An 18391-nucleotide genomic window follows, 5' to 3' on the forward strand; every position below is an offset into this window, starting at 1 on the left:
TATATGTGTTTATAATAGATATAATTGATATATAATTTTTAGATAATCTCCTTAAAATTTAATTGGCTAAATGTATTATTATTCCGTGGGTTTCTGATGGACAAATAATGGGCATAAATGGAAATAAGCCTGTGAGCCTTTCCTAACAAGCGAAGAGAAAACACAGAAAGCAAGGGGAAACAGGGACACCTTTATATTTACATTTTGCTTTTACTTTGTGGTTCAATCCAGAAATATTTACAGAAAATACAATAATAAAAAGATCATGTTTTAGCTACATACTGAAATTCATACAAGTTATACATATGACTTCAAGCAAGTAATAATACTGCTTATTTTTAGCCACAACTGCCAAGCCATTCAGAGGAAGAAGATGTTCTAGGTCACTGCAAGAGACAAGGACTTAGGAAACAGTTTGTATTAATGGAGTGCCTACTATGTGTAGTGCAGTGTAGAATCCCAAGTTCCCCTTAACCTCACCATTAAAAAAAAAAGGCACCTGAAAAATATGAGTTGATATTATGAGAAAAACACTGTATGGTGGATGGCTTCGTTAGCTATGGAGAACCCACAGTTTGATTCCACACTGAATGGCTGGATTACCTCCAACCTCTCCATCTCAGTAAAAGAGGCTGTCATAGAAATCTTTAAAACAAACTATCTGATTCAACTTATCACTTTATGTGAGCATATAAATCAATTATTTTTGTTCATGATAAGAGGATATATAATATATATATAATAACAATATATAATAAATATACATATATATGACTTCCCTAGTGGCTCAGACAGTAAAGCATCTGCCTACAATGTGGGTTACTGGGTTTGATCTCTGGGTTGGGAAGATCTCCTGGAGAAGGAAATGGCAACCCACTCCAGTACTCTTGCCTGGAAAATTCCATGGACGGAATTTTTACATAAACTTATCACTTTATGTAAGCATATAAATCAATTATTTTTGTTAATGATAAGAGGATTTTACATATATGTGTTTGTATATATATACACACATATATATAATAAATATACATATATATTGGAAGGACTGATGCTGAAGCTGATACTGCAATACTTTGGCCACCTCATGCAATGAGTTGACTCACTGGAAAAGACTCTGATGCTGGGAAAGGTTGGGGGCGGGAGGAGAAGGGGACGACCAAGGATGAGATGGCTGGATGGCATCACTGACTCTGTGGACATGAGTTTGAGTGAACTCCGGGAGTTGGTGATGGACAGGGAGGCCTGGCCTGATGTGATTCATGGGGTCACGGAGAGTCGGACACGACTGAGCGACTGAACTGAACTGAACTGAACTGATGTACATGTATGTATGTACATATGTATATATACATATATAATACATATATACACATATTTATGTGTATATATCAGAGAAGGCAGTGGCACCCCACTCCAGTATTCTTTCCTGGAAAATCCCATGGACAGAGGAGCCTGGTAGGCTACAGTCCACGGGATCGCTGAGGGTCTGACACGATTGAGCGACTTCACTTTCACTTTTCACTTTCATGCATTGAAGGAAATGGCAACCCACTCCAGTGTTCTTGTCTGGAGAATCCCAGGGATGGGGGAGCCTGGTGGGCTGCCATCTATGGGGTCGCACAGAGTCGGACACAACTTAAGTGAATTAGCAGCAGCAGCAGCATGTGTATATATACTTAAAAATACACCTACAGCCTTCTACGTTTTATGTAATAGTTATGTGGGTGTGCCTTAACTTTGAATGAAATGAGTGAAACATTTTCATATTTACATACATACTCAAACAAATAAGGATTCAAGTCTTAGGCTATATTAATCCTTATCTATCTGCTCTTTAGAGGTAAAGCAATATTATTCCATTCATGATGTTAAATAATAGATCTTCTAGTTTAAAAAAATGTGATCATCTATAATGACTGTTATCTGAACTGTATCTCAAGTACAAATCGGGCTCTGGTTTATTGAGTAATGGACAATTTATCAAATTTGAAATTAAATTAAATCTTACTCTTTATTAAATTATTTTTATTGAAAATGTTCTAGAAGAGGTGAACTTTAAAAGACATAATTTTTAAATCACAACATGAAGATGCCAGTGAACATCCAATGACTCACGTAGAACAGACCAAATAGTCAGCTGCTAAAATGATGGGTGATTGCAATATTACCAATCGTCTTTCATAGACATCAAAACAGTTTACTTCATTCACTTAATAAAGGCATCACACAACAGAGAAAATCAAAATACATACACCAAAAAGAAGCCCACATATACTGACCTCAACTCGAGATGCTACTAGGCCTGGCTTCGGTAATACCGATGTAATGGTGGATCCTTTCTCCTTCTTTATCAGTGAGAAAAAGGAATCAAACAGGTACTAGAAAAAATAGAGCCAACTAGTTAGAAGTTGCAAAACTCACAGAACTGTCACTTAAAATACAGTATGTCCAGTTCAACTTGAACTTTAGATAAGCAACAAATAACTTTTTAGGATAAGTATTCCTATGCAATATTTGTTTGGGGGTGGAGGTTGCCAAAGCTAGCAAAACTAAATATTTATTACTACAAGAATTAGATCAAATAAATACTTCTAACTGCTCATGTCAAATTCTATTAAAACAATATTTTCAGCAGACAATGAACATTTCTGATAATGCCTTCTGAGAATGTCATTTTCAGCCCCTTAATTATGAAGCATTTTCTTCTTATAAATAAAACTCTATGCAAAGGAAAAAGAAAAAAAGGAAGCTATATTACTTATGCACCCTACAGTGAGAAATAACTGGATTTTTTAATTGTCTATCAGGTCTAAAAATATCTCTAAAGATTGTGTTACGTATACAAATATTTCTAAGATTCATAAGCTTTACAATGAATTTATTTCCACTGTTGCACTAGACATGACAAATTTCAACAAATACATTCATTTTGCAACTATTTGGTAGAAAAAAAGAACTAAGTGAGACCAGATATCACATATTTTAATTTCAGTGTTCCTTATCTGAAGTACTAATATAGGTAAATAATCTAAATTTTAAGTTAAAAAAGTATTTAGCACGCCTTAGGCAATAGACGTATATGTATGCAACTAAATTTTATTTCTGAGTGTAGATAATGTTGTACTGACTTTGGCTATTAGGAACCATTCTTTCCTAATAATATTAAAACAAGAACAAAATATAAATATCTGAAAAGGGCAATTCAGGGATGAGGAAGTAGAGTCTACAAAGGGAAAATTCCTATTCTCCTCTTCATTTTGCCTAGCTGTCTTTTCTTAGAGCATCTGCTGACAAGGAAGAATTGCCAGTATCACTACTGTAGCCCCTAGCATGTACAAGAGGAAGAATCACTTCAGACTTCCCAGACTTTTCTGAATATCTCCACAAGCCCTCTTTGGAAAGATGTTCTTGAACACTGAACCAAAAACTCACACAAAAAAGTAAAAATATTAAATTAAAAACAAAACTCCTCTAGGCATTCCTTATGGTTCTTTGCTTAAGCGATCTGACTCATATGTGTGTGCAAGTGACCTTCCCCACTCCCCACAACCCTGCTCTTCTTCTTGCTCCTGCTGCTGTTTATTTTCCCTTTATGGCTACACAACCAGTTGCCATAGGGATTTTTGTGAAGTCACAGATGGAGGATTAAAATTTCATTTCGGTTATGAGAACCAGAGAGCAAGAGGGAATTCATTTGCATAGTGCAACAATTGTAAATTTCAGAACTAAATATATTAAAATGACAATCATTTAAATAAAAATCACATTGCATTAGTTTCTTAAGGGCTTTCCGACTTCAAATTTTTTAAAAGATTGAAGTTTCCTCCATGATATTCATGGGGAAATTTTTCAAAGAACACAGGCATTATCAAAGCACTCTTTTTAAGAATGTTCTGTACTGAGACCACCTAAGTAATTATTTTAGTTTCTCAATTTTTCACATAAGTATATTTCTGATTGTAAAAAAATTTAATAGGTAATAGACCTCATCTTTCTGACATACCTCAGTATCTGTTGGCCCTGGGCCGACTTCTGGGTGGAACTGCACACCAAAGAAGGGTTTGCTCTCATGCATAATCCCCTAAAGGAATAAGAAATTGGAAGAAATTCATACAGTAACAATGAATGTCAACCAGGAATAGGTATGAATCAGTGGACACTGAAGTTCAAATTTTCAAAACTAAGTTAAAAGTTTGAGAACGTTCTAAAAATAAACAATACTAATAAAAGTAGGCCAATAAAGACTCAGCTGATGTGGTTTTCCCTATTTAAAAATAAACTAGCTTGTTCTATAACTTTTCAGGCTCCTCTAGGCTCTGATCAGAATCAACTCAAATCCTCTTCTCCAACTCCTAAATTACTTCTCCAAGGGTTTCTCAAAGGCTACTTCAGTGCTGAGTCACAGAAATGTGCATAGACTGGCCCCAAACAGATTTCCTTCCACCCATCACCCATTAGCAATGACTGTGTAAGACAGTCATTGATTGACCACTCAAATTGGGGATCTTTAATGAATCAACTGATAAGGGAATAAGACAGAAAGAAATGACATTTTTAAAAAGCAGAGGGCTACGGAAAATAGTCTATAACAAGAATTATTCCACATACGTACCCTAGAAAAGCCCACATAAATAAGGGAAATATATTTGCAAAACAGAATATTATTTCTCTTCACTTATTTACCTCATTTGTTTGATCATTAACATTCACAAAAAGTGGTTTCCAGCCAGCAGGAAGGGTGCTGTCCAGGGCATAGCCATGATTCTGAGCAGTAATGAAAGCCTGTCTGTTTGTGATATTCAAAACAGGTTGATTCTGCCCTCTGGATAGAAAAGGTGAAAAAGAGTATAGAAAAGGAAAAGCAAAGAAAATAATATAAATGCATTAGATGTAAAATACAGAGCAAAGAAAGCCTATTAAAATTCAAAAGTTTCAATTGCTTAGTGAAAAATTACTCCATGAGAAAAATCACAGATTGTTAATCCCAATAATTCTAGCAAAAAAAAAAAATCAATTCAGGAAGCTTTGTTGTGTGTTAAATATCAGGTCTATTAAACTTATATTATCGGTTTTAAAAAAGGAGAATTGCACTCATAACAAAAAGTTAAGATATGTTTACTAGCTTAGAGACAGACAAATATAAGCAATTTCTTTTAAGGGTGCTACAGTAATTTTAAAGCCAAAGGAGAGTACTTGGGGGATAATAAAGAGGTTGCTCCTCAGTCCTGAATCATTTTGAATTATACTTCATGTGGAGGGTGGACTGGGAGGGAAAGTTCCATGTTGAATAAATTAACATCATTTAGGGTAAGGAAGTAAAACCAATAGGATCTGAAGATTTCTGGGTTCTTGAGTTACACTAAGTTTTATAATATTGTCAGTGCTCTGAAATCAAGCTTAAAATCCGAACAATTTCCCTTGGAATATCATTTGAGTATTATAACTTCAATTTAAGTCAAGAAAAGGAAAATAACTTTAAATTATGACAAAGTTATTGTTAGAGAAGGCTGCCTTTCCAAAATGTGATAAAAATGGTATCAGGTAGTCAGACAACTGTGAACCATGTAATAGTGTGGTTATCTATTTATTCTGAAGAAAACGGCATGTAAGTTCTCTAAGCCTTTTTGGTTTAGTTACTATTTCAGAGCCAGTCTGACATGTAAACTGAAGCATAACTGCCTTACCTGTTAGCCATGGACATCTTGTAGACTTGGGCACCAGCAGCCAATCCTGTTATTAAATTTCCTGTACTGATTCCAAACAATGGTTCCTTGCGATCACTCTCCAAGATCTAAATTAGGAGAAAAACTTTATTAATCCAAAAGATCAGGTCCAAAAAAAAAAAAATACAACCTCTGAAGAAGTAAAATGAAGCATCTTTTTCCCCCTTAATTTACAAGGTAAAGAAAACAGTAATTAAATTAAAAGTTAGATTATGAATAAGGACAGGATTGACAATTGTGTGGATGTATGTTTTCATGTTTCTTTAATAGACACATGAATGGAATTGCTGAGTCATAACACAAATTTATATTTAATGTTTGGAGAAATTGCCAAATGGCTTTCCAATGTAGCTGTATTTCTTACAAGGAATGTATGAGGATTCCTGTTTCTCCCTATCCTTGCCAACATTTTTATTGTATGTCTTTTCTTTTTTTTTTTCTTATTAGAGCCTTTCTAGAAGGTGTGGAATGGTATTATATTGCATTTCTAATTCACATTTCCCTAATGCAATGTTGATCTTATATTTATTGGCCACACATATGTTTTCTTTAATAAAATGTTTACAGAAAGCAAAAAAAAAATTCAATAGAATGTATTTAACATCCAGACTAAATTAAATCTAGTCTAATATTTCTCTAGAAATTCGAAAGTCTTATAGGTCTCAAGGTCATGGTGAGTAACACAAGTTATCATTTTACAATTGTTCAGACAACACATTCGGAAATCAGACTCCAGCTTTCAACATTCAAGGACACAATCCCAGTTACTCTGCCTGAACTCTTTCTCCTATAGGACTCTCTCCTGGCTTGTTCCCCCTATACACTATCTGTGCTGACATTACCTCAAAAGTCACAAACAGAAGTACTAAAAATATTTTTGTATAAATAAAGTATATTACAGAACAGACTCCCTCCAGTTCACACACAGACACACACTCTCCAGGTTCACTATACCTTTTTTACATTCTCAATTAGTGGTTGTGCAAGAGCTGGGTTACCAGGTCCTCCAGCAATTAAAAGCCCATCATACTCCATCTTGGTGAAATCATGATTCCAAGGCACTACATGCACTTCTGCCCCTCTCTGGAAAAAAAACACAAGAATGGTCAATTGTGGGCTTCCCTGGTGCTCCACTGGTTAAGACCTCACCTTCCAATGCAGGGAGCATGGACTCAATCTTGGTTGGGGATCTAAGATACTAAGGCCAAAAAAAACAGAACATAAACAACAGAAGCAATTTTGTAACAAAGTCAATAAAGACTTAAAAATGGCCCACATCAAAGAAAGAAAAAACTTTTTAAAAAAGAATGGTCAATTTAATAATATTTTTCTTTGCCAAAGTGCTTACCCTTCTCTTGGCTAATTATTCTCGAAAGGGAAGGGAAACAGAGTACACAATTCAAATAAATAATGCTGAGCAAAAACTCTTTAGGGTGACATATTTTGTGTGGTATAAAGGGGCCCTACAATAAAATGTGGAAAAAACAACATTTAAGTTTTGATTCTGAAAAAATAGATAAAGCACTTTCCCATACTTCCTCTCACTTCAGGAGGTTGCAAACCTAAAGGCTTCATGACTGGGCACACAAGAAAACAGGTTATCTTCACTTACTCCAGAAAAGGGAGTGGCAAAGCAGAAGATAAACCCATTTCCTCCAGTATTTATTTTGGTCCACCTCTCACCTTTTTCAATTCTTCATTTTTTTTAATCTTACCAAATTTTAATCAGCCTTCTTTCCTGGGTTTTTTCATATTTATATTCTAATAGAAAAATTAGAACTTTTCCATACAAAAGTGGATGGAAGATGACTTTGATTGTTTTGCTAGAAGCATTTAGCAAGTCAAGAATTTGAGAGAAAGAAGTTTCTTTGGAAGTTTCCAAGAAATACTAATAGCAAGCAACATGGTGAAAGACCCTAAGAAAGTATGCACTATCAATCAGATACCACAATGAACAAATAGAGCTTTGGATCACTGGGGAACTCTGAGAGCCAGTATAGAATATTCGGCTAAAAACAGCCTACCCATATGGTAAAGGAGCTAGGGAACTGACACTGTCATTGATTGGGGCTGCTCCAGGGATCATTAATTCTATATCATTTCCTGCCTGCCAGCAGCCTCCAACCAACCACAGAGGGCCCTCAGGCAATGAGATACAGACACTTGCAACTGGAAGATGGACAAAATGGCTTAAAATATAAATAAGAGGGCCATATAGCTAAGCCATCTGCAGCATCTACTGTTTATGAGTCCATGCACATTTTTGTTAATAAAATTAATCAGTGCTTATGCCATGTCTCAGAATGTCAATCAATAAGTGAAAAGAATAGTCATCATTTTCTTCTGTGTGTTGTAGCCTTTGAACATTTTTGGTTTTTAATAGCAATCTGCATCTCTAATTGTAACAGGGATAAATGTATTATCTCATAGACCAAAGGCAGCGAGAATATATCCTCTGACATTCTGAGAAAGTATACAAGCTTTCTCTGAAACAGAGAAAATCAGATTATACTAATGATCAGTATTACAAACCCCCATCCTTGAGACGGAACAAATTACTTACCTTTACTAATAAGCGGATTACATTGTTTTTTATCCCACAGTCTACAGCTACCACTTTCATGGGATTTCCTTTGCCGTACACCTTGACATCCTGCCATTTTAAAAACCAGAGTCAGAGGGAATGTCCAGCTACGAGCAACACACCAATGTCATAAACACATCTCAGGATGCTCTGCACTTGGTAACAGATTGATAGCTAACTATTAGGGAGTGGTTGGCAGTTAACAATCAGTTTGCAAGAAAGACATAGCAAATGCCACAAACTCTATCTTGTTCATGAGAACAAAGTATTTTGCTGTTTGGTATAAAATGTTGATTACAGTAATAACAATTATCCCTAGGAAATTGGTTGTTTCCATAATTAACAAACATTTTTTCCCATGTTTTGCCTCATTAACAACCAGTAGCAATGGAATTTCCAAGTATTATTGCCTGATTCAGCACTAAACAGATGTAATAATAGATACATCATGCTTTAAACACCTCTTGATCCTCAACTTGCAATAAAGTTTGGATGAGGTAGAGCTATTGTGCATTAGGCTTAGGAAGTGGGGCTAATGGATAAAATCAGTCTGAGTCAGAGGAATTGCAAAGCTAGTGTAGACCACTGGTCCCTTTAGGTTACTGTGCAATCATTTGCATTTAAATGGTAGACTTCATAAAAGGATCCCAGAGCATATCATAATCATTATGTACGTTTTAAGCACTGCTTGGAGTCAGATCCATTTTCACAGGCATTTACCCAAGAAGCAGTTCCCCAAAGTCATAAAAGAAGAAATAATAGAAATAGAGAGAGAGAAAGCCTAGAGGGCTGGGTGCCTTCACTGGTTCCAGCTTCAAGAGTCAGCAAACACACTCTGAATTTAGGATGATTTCGAAGTTTCTTAAAAGTTTGAGATGAAATTTGCAATCTGGTCTCTTCACAAACGCACCATATACCCTCTGTACAGAGTAAGCAAGACCTCATAGAAACAGGAATACATGAATTTGCTAAGACTCTCCAAGATAGAAATACATTATGCAGTGTTTTTCAACCTTATTTGACCATAGAATATTTTTAAGGTGACTTTCTCCAGGCCAGTGCTTCTCACATTCAGGAAATGCTACCCCAAGTTAGTCCCAAACTCTAATAAAATTCTATAAAAATAGCCCTCTATCACGCTGTCTCATCTCTTCACAGGGAAGTGAAGTGAAGTGAAGTTGCTCAGTCATGTCTGACTCTGCAACCCCATGAACTGTAGGCTCCTCCATCCACGGGATTTTCCAGGCAAGAATACTGGAGTGAACTGCCATTTCCTTCTCCAGGAGATCTTCCCAACCCAGGGATTGAACTCAGGTCTCCAGCATTGTAGGCAGACACTTTACAGTCTGAGCCACCAGGGAAGTCCTCATAGAGAAGTGTGTTGAAATCTCTATCTCTTATTTGTTTAGGTGCATGCTAAGTCACTTCAGTCGTGTCCAACTCCGTGCGACCCTATGGACTATAGCCTGCCAAGCTTCTCTGTCCACAGGATTCTCTAGGCAAGAATACTGGAGTGGGTTGCCATGCTCTCCTCCAGGGGATCTTCCTGACCTAGGGATCAAACCCACATCTCTTACATCTCCTGCATTGGCAAGCAGGCTCTTTACCACTAGCATCAACTGGGAAGCCCTCTATTTGTCTAAGCCACCTTATTTCTACTATTTGTCTAAACTATCTTGCTGTTTCTTTTCCTGCTATTGCTGGTCAGTCTGGGCTTTCATGACTTTTGTCTGAATTAACTGCAATAACTTTCTAGTTATCTGCTCTTTTATCCAGTTTATTTTGCTCCAAAATTATTGCTGATTTTGGAGTTCATTGAGTTGATTCATTGAGTCAATGACACTAAACCCTCTAGCTCTAGCCCTGTCCATCTCCACTCAACTTTAGCCAAATGTGAACAGCTGTATTTGTGAACCCGTTGGTCAGACACACCGAATTAAGCATAACTTTTCAAACACACCATATTGTTTCACACCTCTGTACCTTTCAACACATGCCATTTCCTTTGCCTAAAACAAAGCTCTTCTAGTTCACCATCTACTGACTTACTCTTTATGTCTCAGGACAAGCCTGAATCCTCCACAGCGTCTCCCCTAATCTACCTCTTTAATTGGATGTTTCCCCACACACGACAGCATTTATTATAGTATTTGCTCCATGATGATTGCTTGTTTGCGTACCCCACCAAACTCTAGAACAGAAGCTATAGCCCCAAGAGACACAACTTTAATCAATATCAACACAGGTATTGATTTTGTAGAATACTTAGATGTATTGTATGCCTTCTTGTAAGTATATGATATACATATCTCACTTTGGAGCGATATAGCTGTCATGAAGAACACTTAATTTTTGAAGTAAGCTATAATACACTAAATTTTCAGTGTGCACAGGAATTCTTTTCCCTGCATAAAATAACCCCAGATTCTCATTACAATATTGGGTCTGGATTCTATAAACTGCTCTCAACTCTCTGGCAGACCATTAGCTCTGACTGCTGATTGTCACTGTACTTATCTTTGGCAATTGAATGACCCTTGTATTCGACATTTCAAAGTCTTGAGTGAAGGACCCACAAAAAGAAATAAGAAAAATTAAAATAATAGTAAACAGACTCTAAATCAAGCCATGCAAGTTCCCTGTAAGTAGAAGTTGCTAACTTTAAGTGCATTTCTTTTGCAATATATCAATTTATAACTTTCCCTTCAATTCTGATGCTTGTGGAAGATGACTTTTGCTTAAATATAGATTTTGGTATCGGAGAAGGCAATGGCAAGCCACGCCAGTACTCTTGCCTAGAAAATCCCATGGATGGAGGAGCCTGGTGGGCTGCAGTCCATGGGGTCGCTAAGGGTCAGACACGACTGAGTGACTTCACTTTCACTTTTCACTTTCACACATTGGAGAAGGAATAGCAACCCACTCCAGTGTTCTTGCCTGGAGAATCCCAGGGAAGGGGGAGCCTGGTGGGCTGCCGTCTATGGGGTCACACAGAGTCGGACACGACTGAAGTGACTTAGCAGCAGCAGCAGCAGATTTTGGTATTACAAAATAGGAAGGTCTAAAGGGAATAAAATAAAACCACAAAATATGAAGGAAAATCTCTCACCTTGGTTGAAACCTCAGCAATCAAATTCCGCTTATTTGGATCCACAAAATCCACAGACTGACCTTCAAATTCAATCTTCCCAAGCATAGTACCCTATCAAATTAAAAAATTAGAGAGTTAACAGTGGGCAATGATGCAGGTGCTAGCAGGATAAATTCACAGGAACTTACACAGCTGCTCCAACATTTAGATGTCTTTATAACTACTCATAACCATCAGCAGATCTTCATCTTCTCAACTTGGAAAGATGAAGCAGTTTGCATGGTACATTTTGGGAAACATGCTCAGAAGTAAAATTACTTCTTTTAGGGCTGAGATAGTCACCTGGGGTAAGTGAAGTCAAAGGATAACAGAATTTGGGTTTCCAGGAAGTGCAAATCAGAGTATTTAGTGTACTTATGACTTAAAACTAGTTTGTTGGAGATGTGGCAAGATAATAGATTGAGAAAAAGAAAGGAAATCTAAAATTTTCTGAAAATTGAAAAAGAATGGAAATATTTTAATGAGTAAAATTCACATGCAAAAAAAAAGAATGTGAAATGTTGTATAAGTCACAGACTTTGAGAAATGGCAATGAAAGCTTCATTTTTTTAGATATGCTAATAAGGGCTTGAACTTTAGAGAAGGCTTAACCTTCTATAAAGTTTTCACAAATTAGCCTTGCTAGCCAGAACATGCAAATGTTTTCACATTATTCTTTGCTGTCCTGAGATTAGTTTATTTATTAGTAAATCTAGTTTGACCTATTTAGAAAAATGTTATATTATGTTTAGTAATGAGGACTTTATTGAGAGGGGGAAAAGATTTTTAAAATGGCATATTATGTTTCATAATGACGACTTTATTGAGAGGGGGAGGAGATCAAAGTAATTTACTGATTTGCTTTTCTCCAAGGAAATTGTTACACTGAAGGGATAGAAGAAAATTTCCCTCTGAAACACATTTCTTAGGGGAAGAAGTAACTTGGGAGTGAGTTGATGCTAACACATCATCCAGACGGTTATTTCAGTGTGATTATTACAACCAAAGTACTATCTCAAACTCTGGGAAAGACAGTGAAAACCACCTTTCACTTCCATACTGGATTATTAAGTTTCATGGTGGGTCTCCACTTACTTTTATAGTCCAAATCACAGAATTCCTTGACTATATTTATGGATCCCTAATTTTGAAATTTGGTTTTCAGTTCTTATTCCCTTTTACTTTAAGCATGCTGAGTGAAAAACACCCTTAATCTCCAACCTAAGACTCACAGAACTAAAAGCCACAACATACATTTTTAATATGAGCCCATATTCCGTTCCGTTCTGTCACTCAGTCGTGTCCTACTCTTTGCGACCCCTTGGACTGTAGCCTACCAGGCTTCTCCGTCCATGGGATTCTCCAGGCAAGAATACTGGAGTGGGTTACCATTTCCTTCTCCAGGGGATCTTCCCGACCCAGGGATCGAACCTGGGTCTCCCGCATTGGAGGTAGATGCTTTAACCTCTGAGCCACCAGGGAAGCCCCATGAGCCCATATTACTCATAATCAAATATAATAGACAATACTACTATTTGTCTTGCTAATCTATTCAGCCAGATTTTGAAAACCTAACTACCTCTGATAAAAGCAGTGCTCAGTCGTGTCTGACTTTTTGAGACTCCAGGGACTGCAGTCTGCCAGTGTCCTCTGTTCATGGAATTTTTCCAGACAAGAATACTGGAGTGAGTTGCCATTTTCTACTCCATTGACAAAAGCAAGGTTCACCTTAAACTAATATATCACATGAAGAACATAATATGGTCTTATATTTTCCAAAATTACTAAGCCTGTCTATATTGTATCCAATCTGCCAATTCTACAGCTTGAATTGAATTTCCCAATTTTATTCCCCTCCCATCTGGCATTCTCATCATTGTTTACTGCTCCCACAACATCACTGGGCTAAGGAAATGCAAAAGTCTACCTGGGATTTATAATCTACGTATATAATCTACAACATTTATTCTCAGGAAAATCATGGAGGAGGGAATGAAATCAGAGGTAGAGTAGAAGGACTGCAAACATTCCTTCTGGTCATAAGTATGTGGCCATGTTCTTATTTTTAAAGCTTTCTTTCTGTTTACAGAGATCCTGAGTCAATATGTATTCTAATAAGGAATCTACAACAGATTTTCTTGGAGAACCTTTTTCACTTTGAAATTGTATCTTTCTTTTTCAAGAAAATATATAGAATATAGTTAGAAACCTTTAATGGCATTTAAGGAATTTAGTTAATATTCACGAGATAAAGTTTCTCTTTGGTCTAGGGTATGAAGGTTTAGGAGAAGGAAATAGCAACCCACTCCAGTGTCCTTGCCTGGAGAATCCCAGGGCCGGGGGAGCCTGGTGGGCTGCCGTCTATGGGGTTGCACAGAGTCGGACACGACTGAAGCGACTTAGCAGCAGCAACAGCATAAAGGTTTAATGTAAGAAAAAAGTGTCCACCTCTTATAACAAGGAGAAGGAAGCAGATGGTGACGAGACATTCTCAGAGGAAGGGTCAAATATTTCAGCAAGCAGATAGAAAAGCAATAGACAAACTTACCTTCATCTTGGTCACTGGAACAATTTTAAGAAAGACTAATTGAGGTAGCACATAGAGGGCTCATTTAACACACTCATGAATTTCACAAACTCCTTCAAGAGGACAAATAACAGCCCTAGTGCTGTACACTTCCTGGCTTGCATTTTTCAGCAGGTGGGCATTCAATTTAGGCAAAATTCCTATGCATCGAGTTACCTTCTCCACTTGTTTCACTAGCCCTGTCACATCAGCTGAATCACCAAGACTTTACTTGGGATAGTGAACGTGGAGTGGGCACTCAATTAACTACTGCTGAGGGAATTAATCTCAAAGCCACTCATGAACAAACATCCCAATCAAGTATTCAGTCATGAAAGTTACATCAAGTAACTTTGAAAAAGTAAAACAGGATGACAGACACCCAAATGACAAAAATGGGCTGGATTTGTTCTTTTACATACCAATGGGTTCCCTGGGCACTGAGAAAAAACATACATACATACATATATATGTATGTATATACATATACATATTACATATACATATACATACATATATTACATATATGTGTGTATACATATATGTATATACATATTACATATATGTACATGTATACACATGCATATATGTATACATACATATACATATATACACATATATGTATATGTGTGTATACTTGTATATATGTATGTATATGTAAACATATATACATATATATAAACATAGATTTGGTTAAATATGATTATCATACCTTATCTCGAATTATTTTAGTCAGCATTCTTGTATCTACTCCATAAATTGCAGGGACCTGTAGAGAAAAAAAAATATGTAGTGACAGTAAAATTGGAGTAAATTAGGTCCTGCATAGTGTTTTCAAGTTACCAACTTAACATCATCTATCTACTTGAGCAGTAAATAATTTTCCTACTCTTTCTTCTCTCTGATCCAGAATAACTGTGTTTTGAGAACAAGGTAAATTGCTGTTCCTGTTGGGCATAGGACTCTTAACACCCAGACCATTCCTCAGAATGAAAAATGAGAAACTCTGAACATAGATCTTCTACTACAGTTTTGTTGCTTTTAATCCAGGATGTTAAACACATAACAAAATTTTATATATACATGTATATTTTAAAATAACAGAATTTGTGAAGTGAACTTCATAAGCAAAATTACATAAATTATATGCAAATCCATGCTTCTTGCACATAGTAGGCAATCAATGGGTTTACCTGGAGGTTATTCTTATTGTTCAGCCACTCAGTTGTGTCCAACTCTTTGTGACCCTGTGGACTGCAGGACATCAGGCTTCCCTGTCCTTCACCACCTCCCAGAGTTTCCTGGAGGTGCTTGTTAAGCATCTGTGTTAAATTTTGCCTAGGGTATTAGTCAATCAGGCAACACCTCCACTTGATTTAGTTTCTTTGACCAGATTAGATAGGGTTAGATGTGTTATCTATCCCTGGTAGCCAGTTTTGCTTTCTGTGGTTTCAGTTACCTGCTATTGCCAATAGTCTAAAAATGTTTTTTAAATGGAAAATTTCACAAATAAACAATTCATAAGTTTTCAATGGTGTACCATTCTGAATAGTGTATGTGAACCACCCCTTTGTCCAGCAAATCCCACCTTGAGTCAGTAGCCAAATGAATTATCAGATTTATGGCTGTAATATCTCAGTGCTATATTCAAGGAGCCCTATTTTACTTAATATTAGCTCCAAAGCATAAGAGTAGTGATACTGGAAATTAAGATATTCCTTTACTGTGCCTAGTTTATAAATTGGACTTTGTCATAAGTATGTATATATAAGAAAAAATATTGCATTAGTATATATATCAGTTCAGTTCAGTTGCTCAGTTGTGTCCAACTCTTTCCGACCCCATGGACTGCAGCACGCCAGGCTTCCCTGTCCATCACCAACTCTAGGAGCCTAATCAAACTCATGTCCCTCGAGTCAGTGATGCCATCCAACCATCTCATCCTCTGTCGTCCCCTTCTCTTCCCACCTTCAATCTTTCCCAGCATCAGGGTCTTTTACAATAAATCAGTTCTTTGCCTCAGGTGGCCAAAGTATTGGAGTTTCAGCTTCAGCATCAGTCCTTCCAATGAATATTCAGGACTGATTTCCTTTAAGATCAACTGGTTTAATTTCCTTTCAGTCAAAGGGACTCTCAAGAGTCTTCGCCAACACCACAGTTCAAAAGAAACAATTCTTCAGCTCTCAGCTTTCTTTATAGTCCAACTCTCACACATGACTACTGGAAAAACCATAGCTTTGAGTAGACAGACCTTTGTTCGCAAAGTAATGTCTCTGCTTTTTAATATGCTATCTAGGTTGACCATAGCTTTTCTTCCAAGGAGCAAGCATCTTTTAATTTCATGGCTGCAATCACCATCTGCAGTGATTTTGGAACTCCCCAAAATAAAGTCTCTCACTGTTTCCATTGTTTCCCCATCTATTTGCCTTGAAGTTAGTTTTCTGAATGTTGAGTTTTAAGCCAACTTTTTTCACTCTCCTGTTTCACTTTCATCAAGAGGCTCTTCAGGCCTTCTTCACTTTCTGCCATATTAGTATATATAGGATTTGGTACTATCCACAGTTACAGGCATCCACAGGGGGTCTTGGAACATATTCCCCATGGAAAAAAGGGGAAAGAGCAATGAGTTAAGAATGAGGAAACAGATTCTAGTTCTTTTTTCTTCCACCAATTATCTGAGTGATGTATGAGCAAGGCATCTTCCCTCACCTGTCCATAGAAGGAGGTAAACTGACTATAATTTTAGACCCTGTTCTACTCTATGTGTCTATGATTATGGAAGAAGACTCAAGGCTCATTTTTAAAACAAGCTAACAAACTCCAATACTTTGGCCACCTCATGCGAAGAGTTGACTCACTGGAAAAGACTCTGATGCTGGGAGGGATTGGGGGCAGGAGGAGAAGGGGACAACAGAGAATGAGATGGCTGGATGGCATCACCGACTCGATGGACATGAGGTTGAGTGAACTCCGGGAGTTGGTAATGGACAGGGAGGCCTGGCGTGCTGTGATTCATGGGGTTGCAAAGAGTCGGACACCACTGAGCGACTGAACTGAACTGAACAAACCATGGATTAAGCTTATACTTAAACTATTAATTCTGACACAAAGTAGCTATAATATCAGGTGCCTACATAACACAAAGGAAACATTAATGACAACTACAAAGAGGTAAATTCAGATAATAATTGAAAGAAACTAGAAAAGACCTGGGAGATAATACAGATGCTTTATTACCTCTTTTAACATTTAGCAGTAATGATATCCAGGAAACTAAGATTGATATTTTTTTAATTGTTAGGAAAAGGCAACATTGAGCCCCAATTAGTAGATGTTTGGGCTTCCTTGGTGGCTCAGATGGTAAAGAAACTGCCTGCAATGCAAGAGATCTGGATTCGATCCTTGGGTTGGGAAAATCCCCTGGAGAAGGGAATGGCTACCCACTCCAGTATTCTTGCCTGGAGAATCCCATGGACAGAGGAGCCTGGCGGGCTACAATGCATAGGGTCATAAAGAATCGGACACAACTGAGCATCTAAGCATACACATGCAATAGATGCTCATCGGAGTGTCAGAATTTTTTCAGATTAATATTTTGTCAATTACAGGCCCAATAGCAACTTAAGAAAAAGCAGCTACTATAATGGTAGAAATGAGGTTTAATAGAGCAGGTCCATTAACTCTAATTACTCTAAGTATGTCTGACATTCAACCCAGGAGAATACTCTTATTTGATTAGAAAATAATACTCAAAGAAAGGCAGATATAGGGTTTCCCGGGTGGCACTAGTGGTAAAGAACCCGCCTGCCAATGCTGGAGACATAAGAGTTGGGGGTTCGATCCCTGGATGGGGAAGATTCCCTGGAGGAGGGGATGGAAATCCACTCCAGTATTCTTGCCTGCAGAATCCCATGGGGAGAGGAGCCTGGTGAGCTACAGTCCATAGGGTTGCAAAGAGTGAGATATGACTGAAGCGACTTAGCATGCAAGGTAAAGTTAGTAACTTTTTTCATTTATTACTTCAAATGAGATGATATCCAATTATACGTCATTGAGTCATAACCTTTAAGCCCAACAAGACTTGATGGCAATCTGTTCACATTCATTAAAAACTAAAATTAAGAAAGTATGGTATGATTGCTTGACCAGAGCAAGGTCACACAGCTAGTTAATGACTGAGCTGGTACAAGAATCTATGACACATACATATCTAGATCCTGGTTAAAAGGGAAGGGAGTAGTTAAATTACTCCAGATTACAGAGAATTCTAAAATTTTCTCTAACCCCTTTCCAGATTGAGAAAGTCTTCCCTGGTAGCTCAGTTGCTAAAGAATCCACCTGCAATGCAGGAGACCCCACTTTGATTTCTGGGTGAAGAAGATCTC

General features: G+C 37.2%; 1 protein-coding gene across 1 annotated transcript in view; it reads right to left on the bottom strand.

Moving 5' to 3' along the window:
• The window catches only part of CPS1 (carbamoyl-phosphate synthase 1), a 145976-nt gene that overhangs the window by 98023 nt on the left and 29562 nt on the right, over window positions 1-18391 (bottom strand). Inside the window, exons 5-12 of the mRNA XM_088842007.1 lie at window positions 14719-14775; window positions 11420-11512; window positions 8290-8379; window positions 6681-6809; window positions 5688-5794; window positions 4687-4825; window positions 4007-4084; window positions 2283-2381 (exon numbers count right to left, since the gene is read on the bottom strand). Of these exons, the coding sequence (XP_088698133.1) occupies window positions 2283-2381; window positions 4007-4084; window positions 4687-4825; window positions 5688-5794; window positions 6681-6809; window positions 8290-8379; window positions 11420-11512; window positions 14719-14775 (792 nt within the window). The remainder of the gene's footprint in view (window positions 1-2282; window positions 2382-4006; window positions 4085-4686; window positions 4826-5687; window positions 5795-6680; window positions 6810-8289; window positions 8380-11419; window positions 11513-14718; window positions 14776-18391) is intronic.

This window comes from Moschus berezovskii, chromosome 2 (assembly GCF_049115385.1).
Source record: "Moschus berezovskii isolate FMDL1 chromosome 2, NW_MosBer_1.0, whole genome shotgun sequence".
Classification (NCBI taxonomy): Eukaryota; Metazoa; Chordata; class Mammalia; order Artiodactyla; family Moschidae; genus Moschus; species Moschus berezovskii.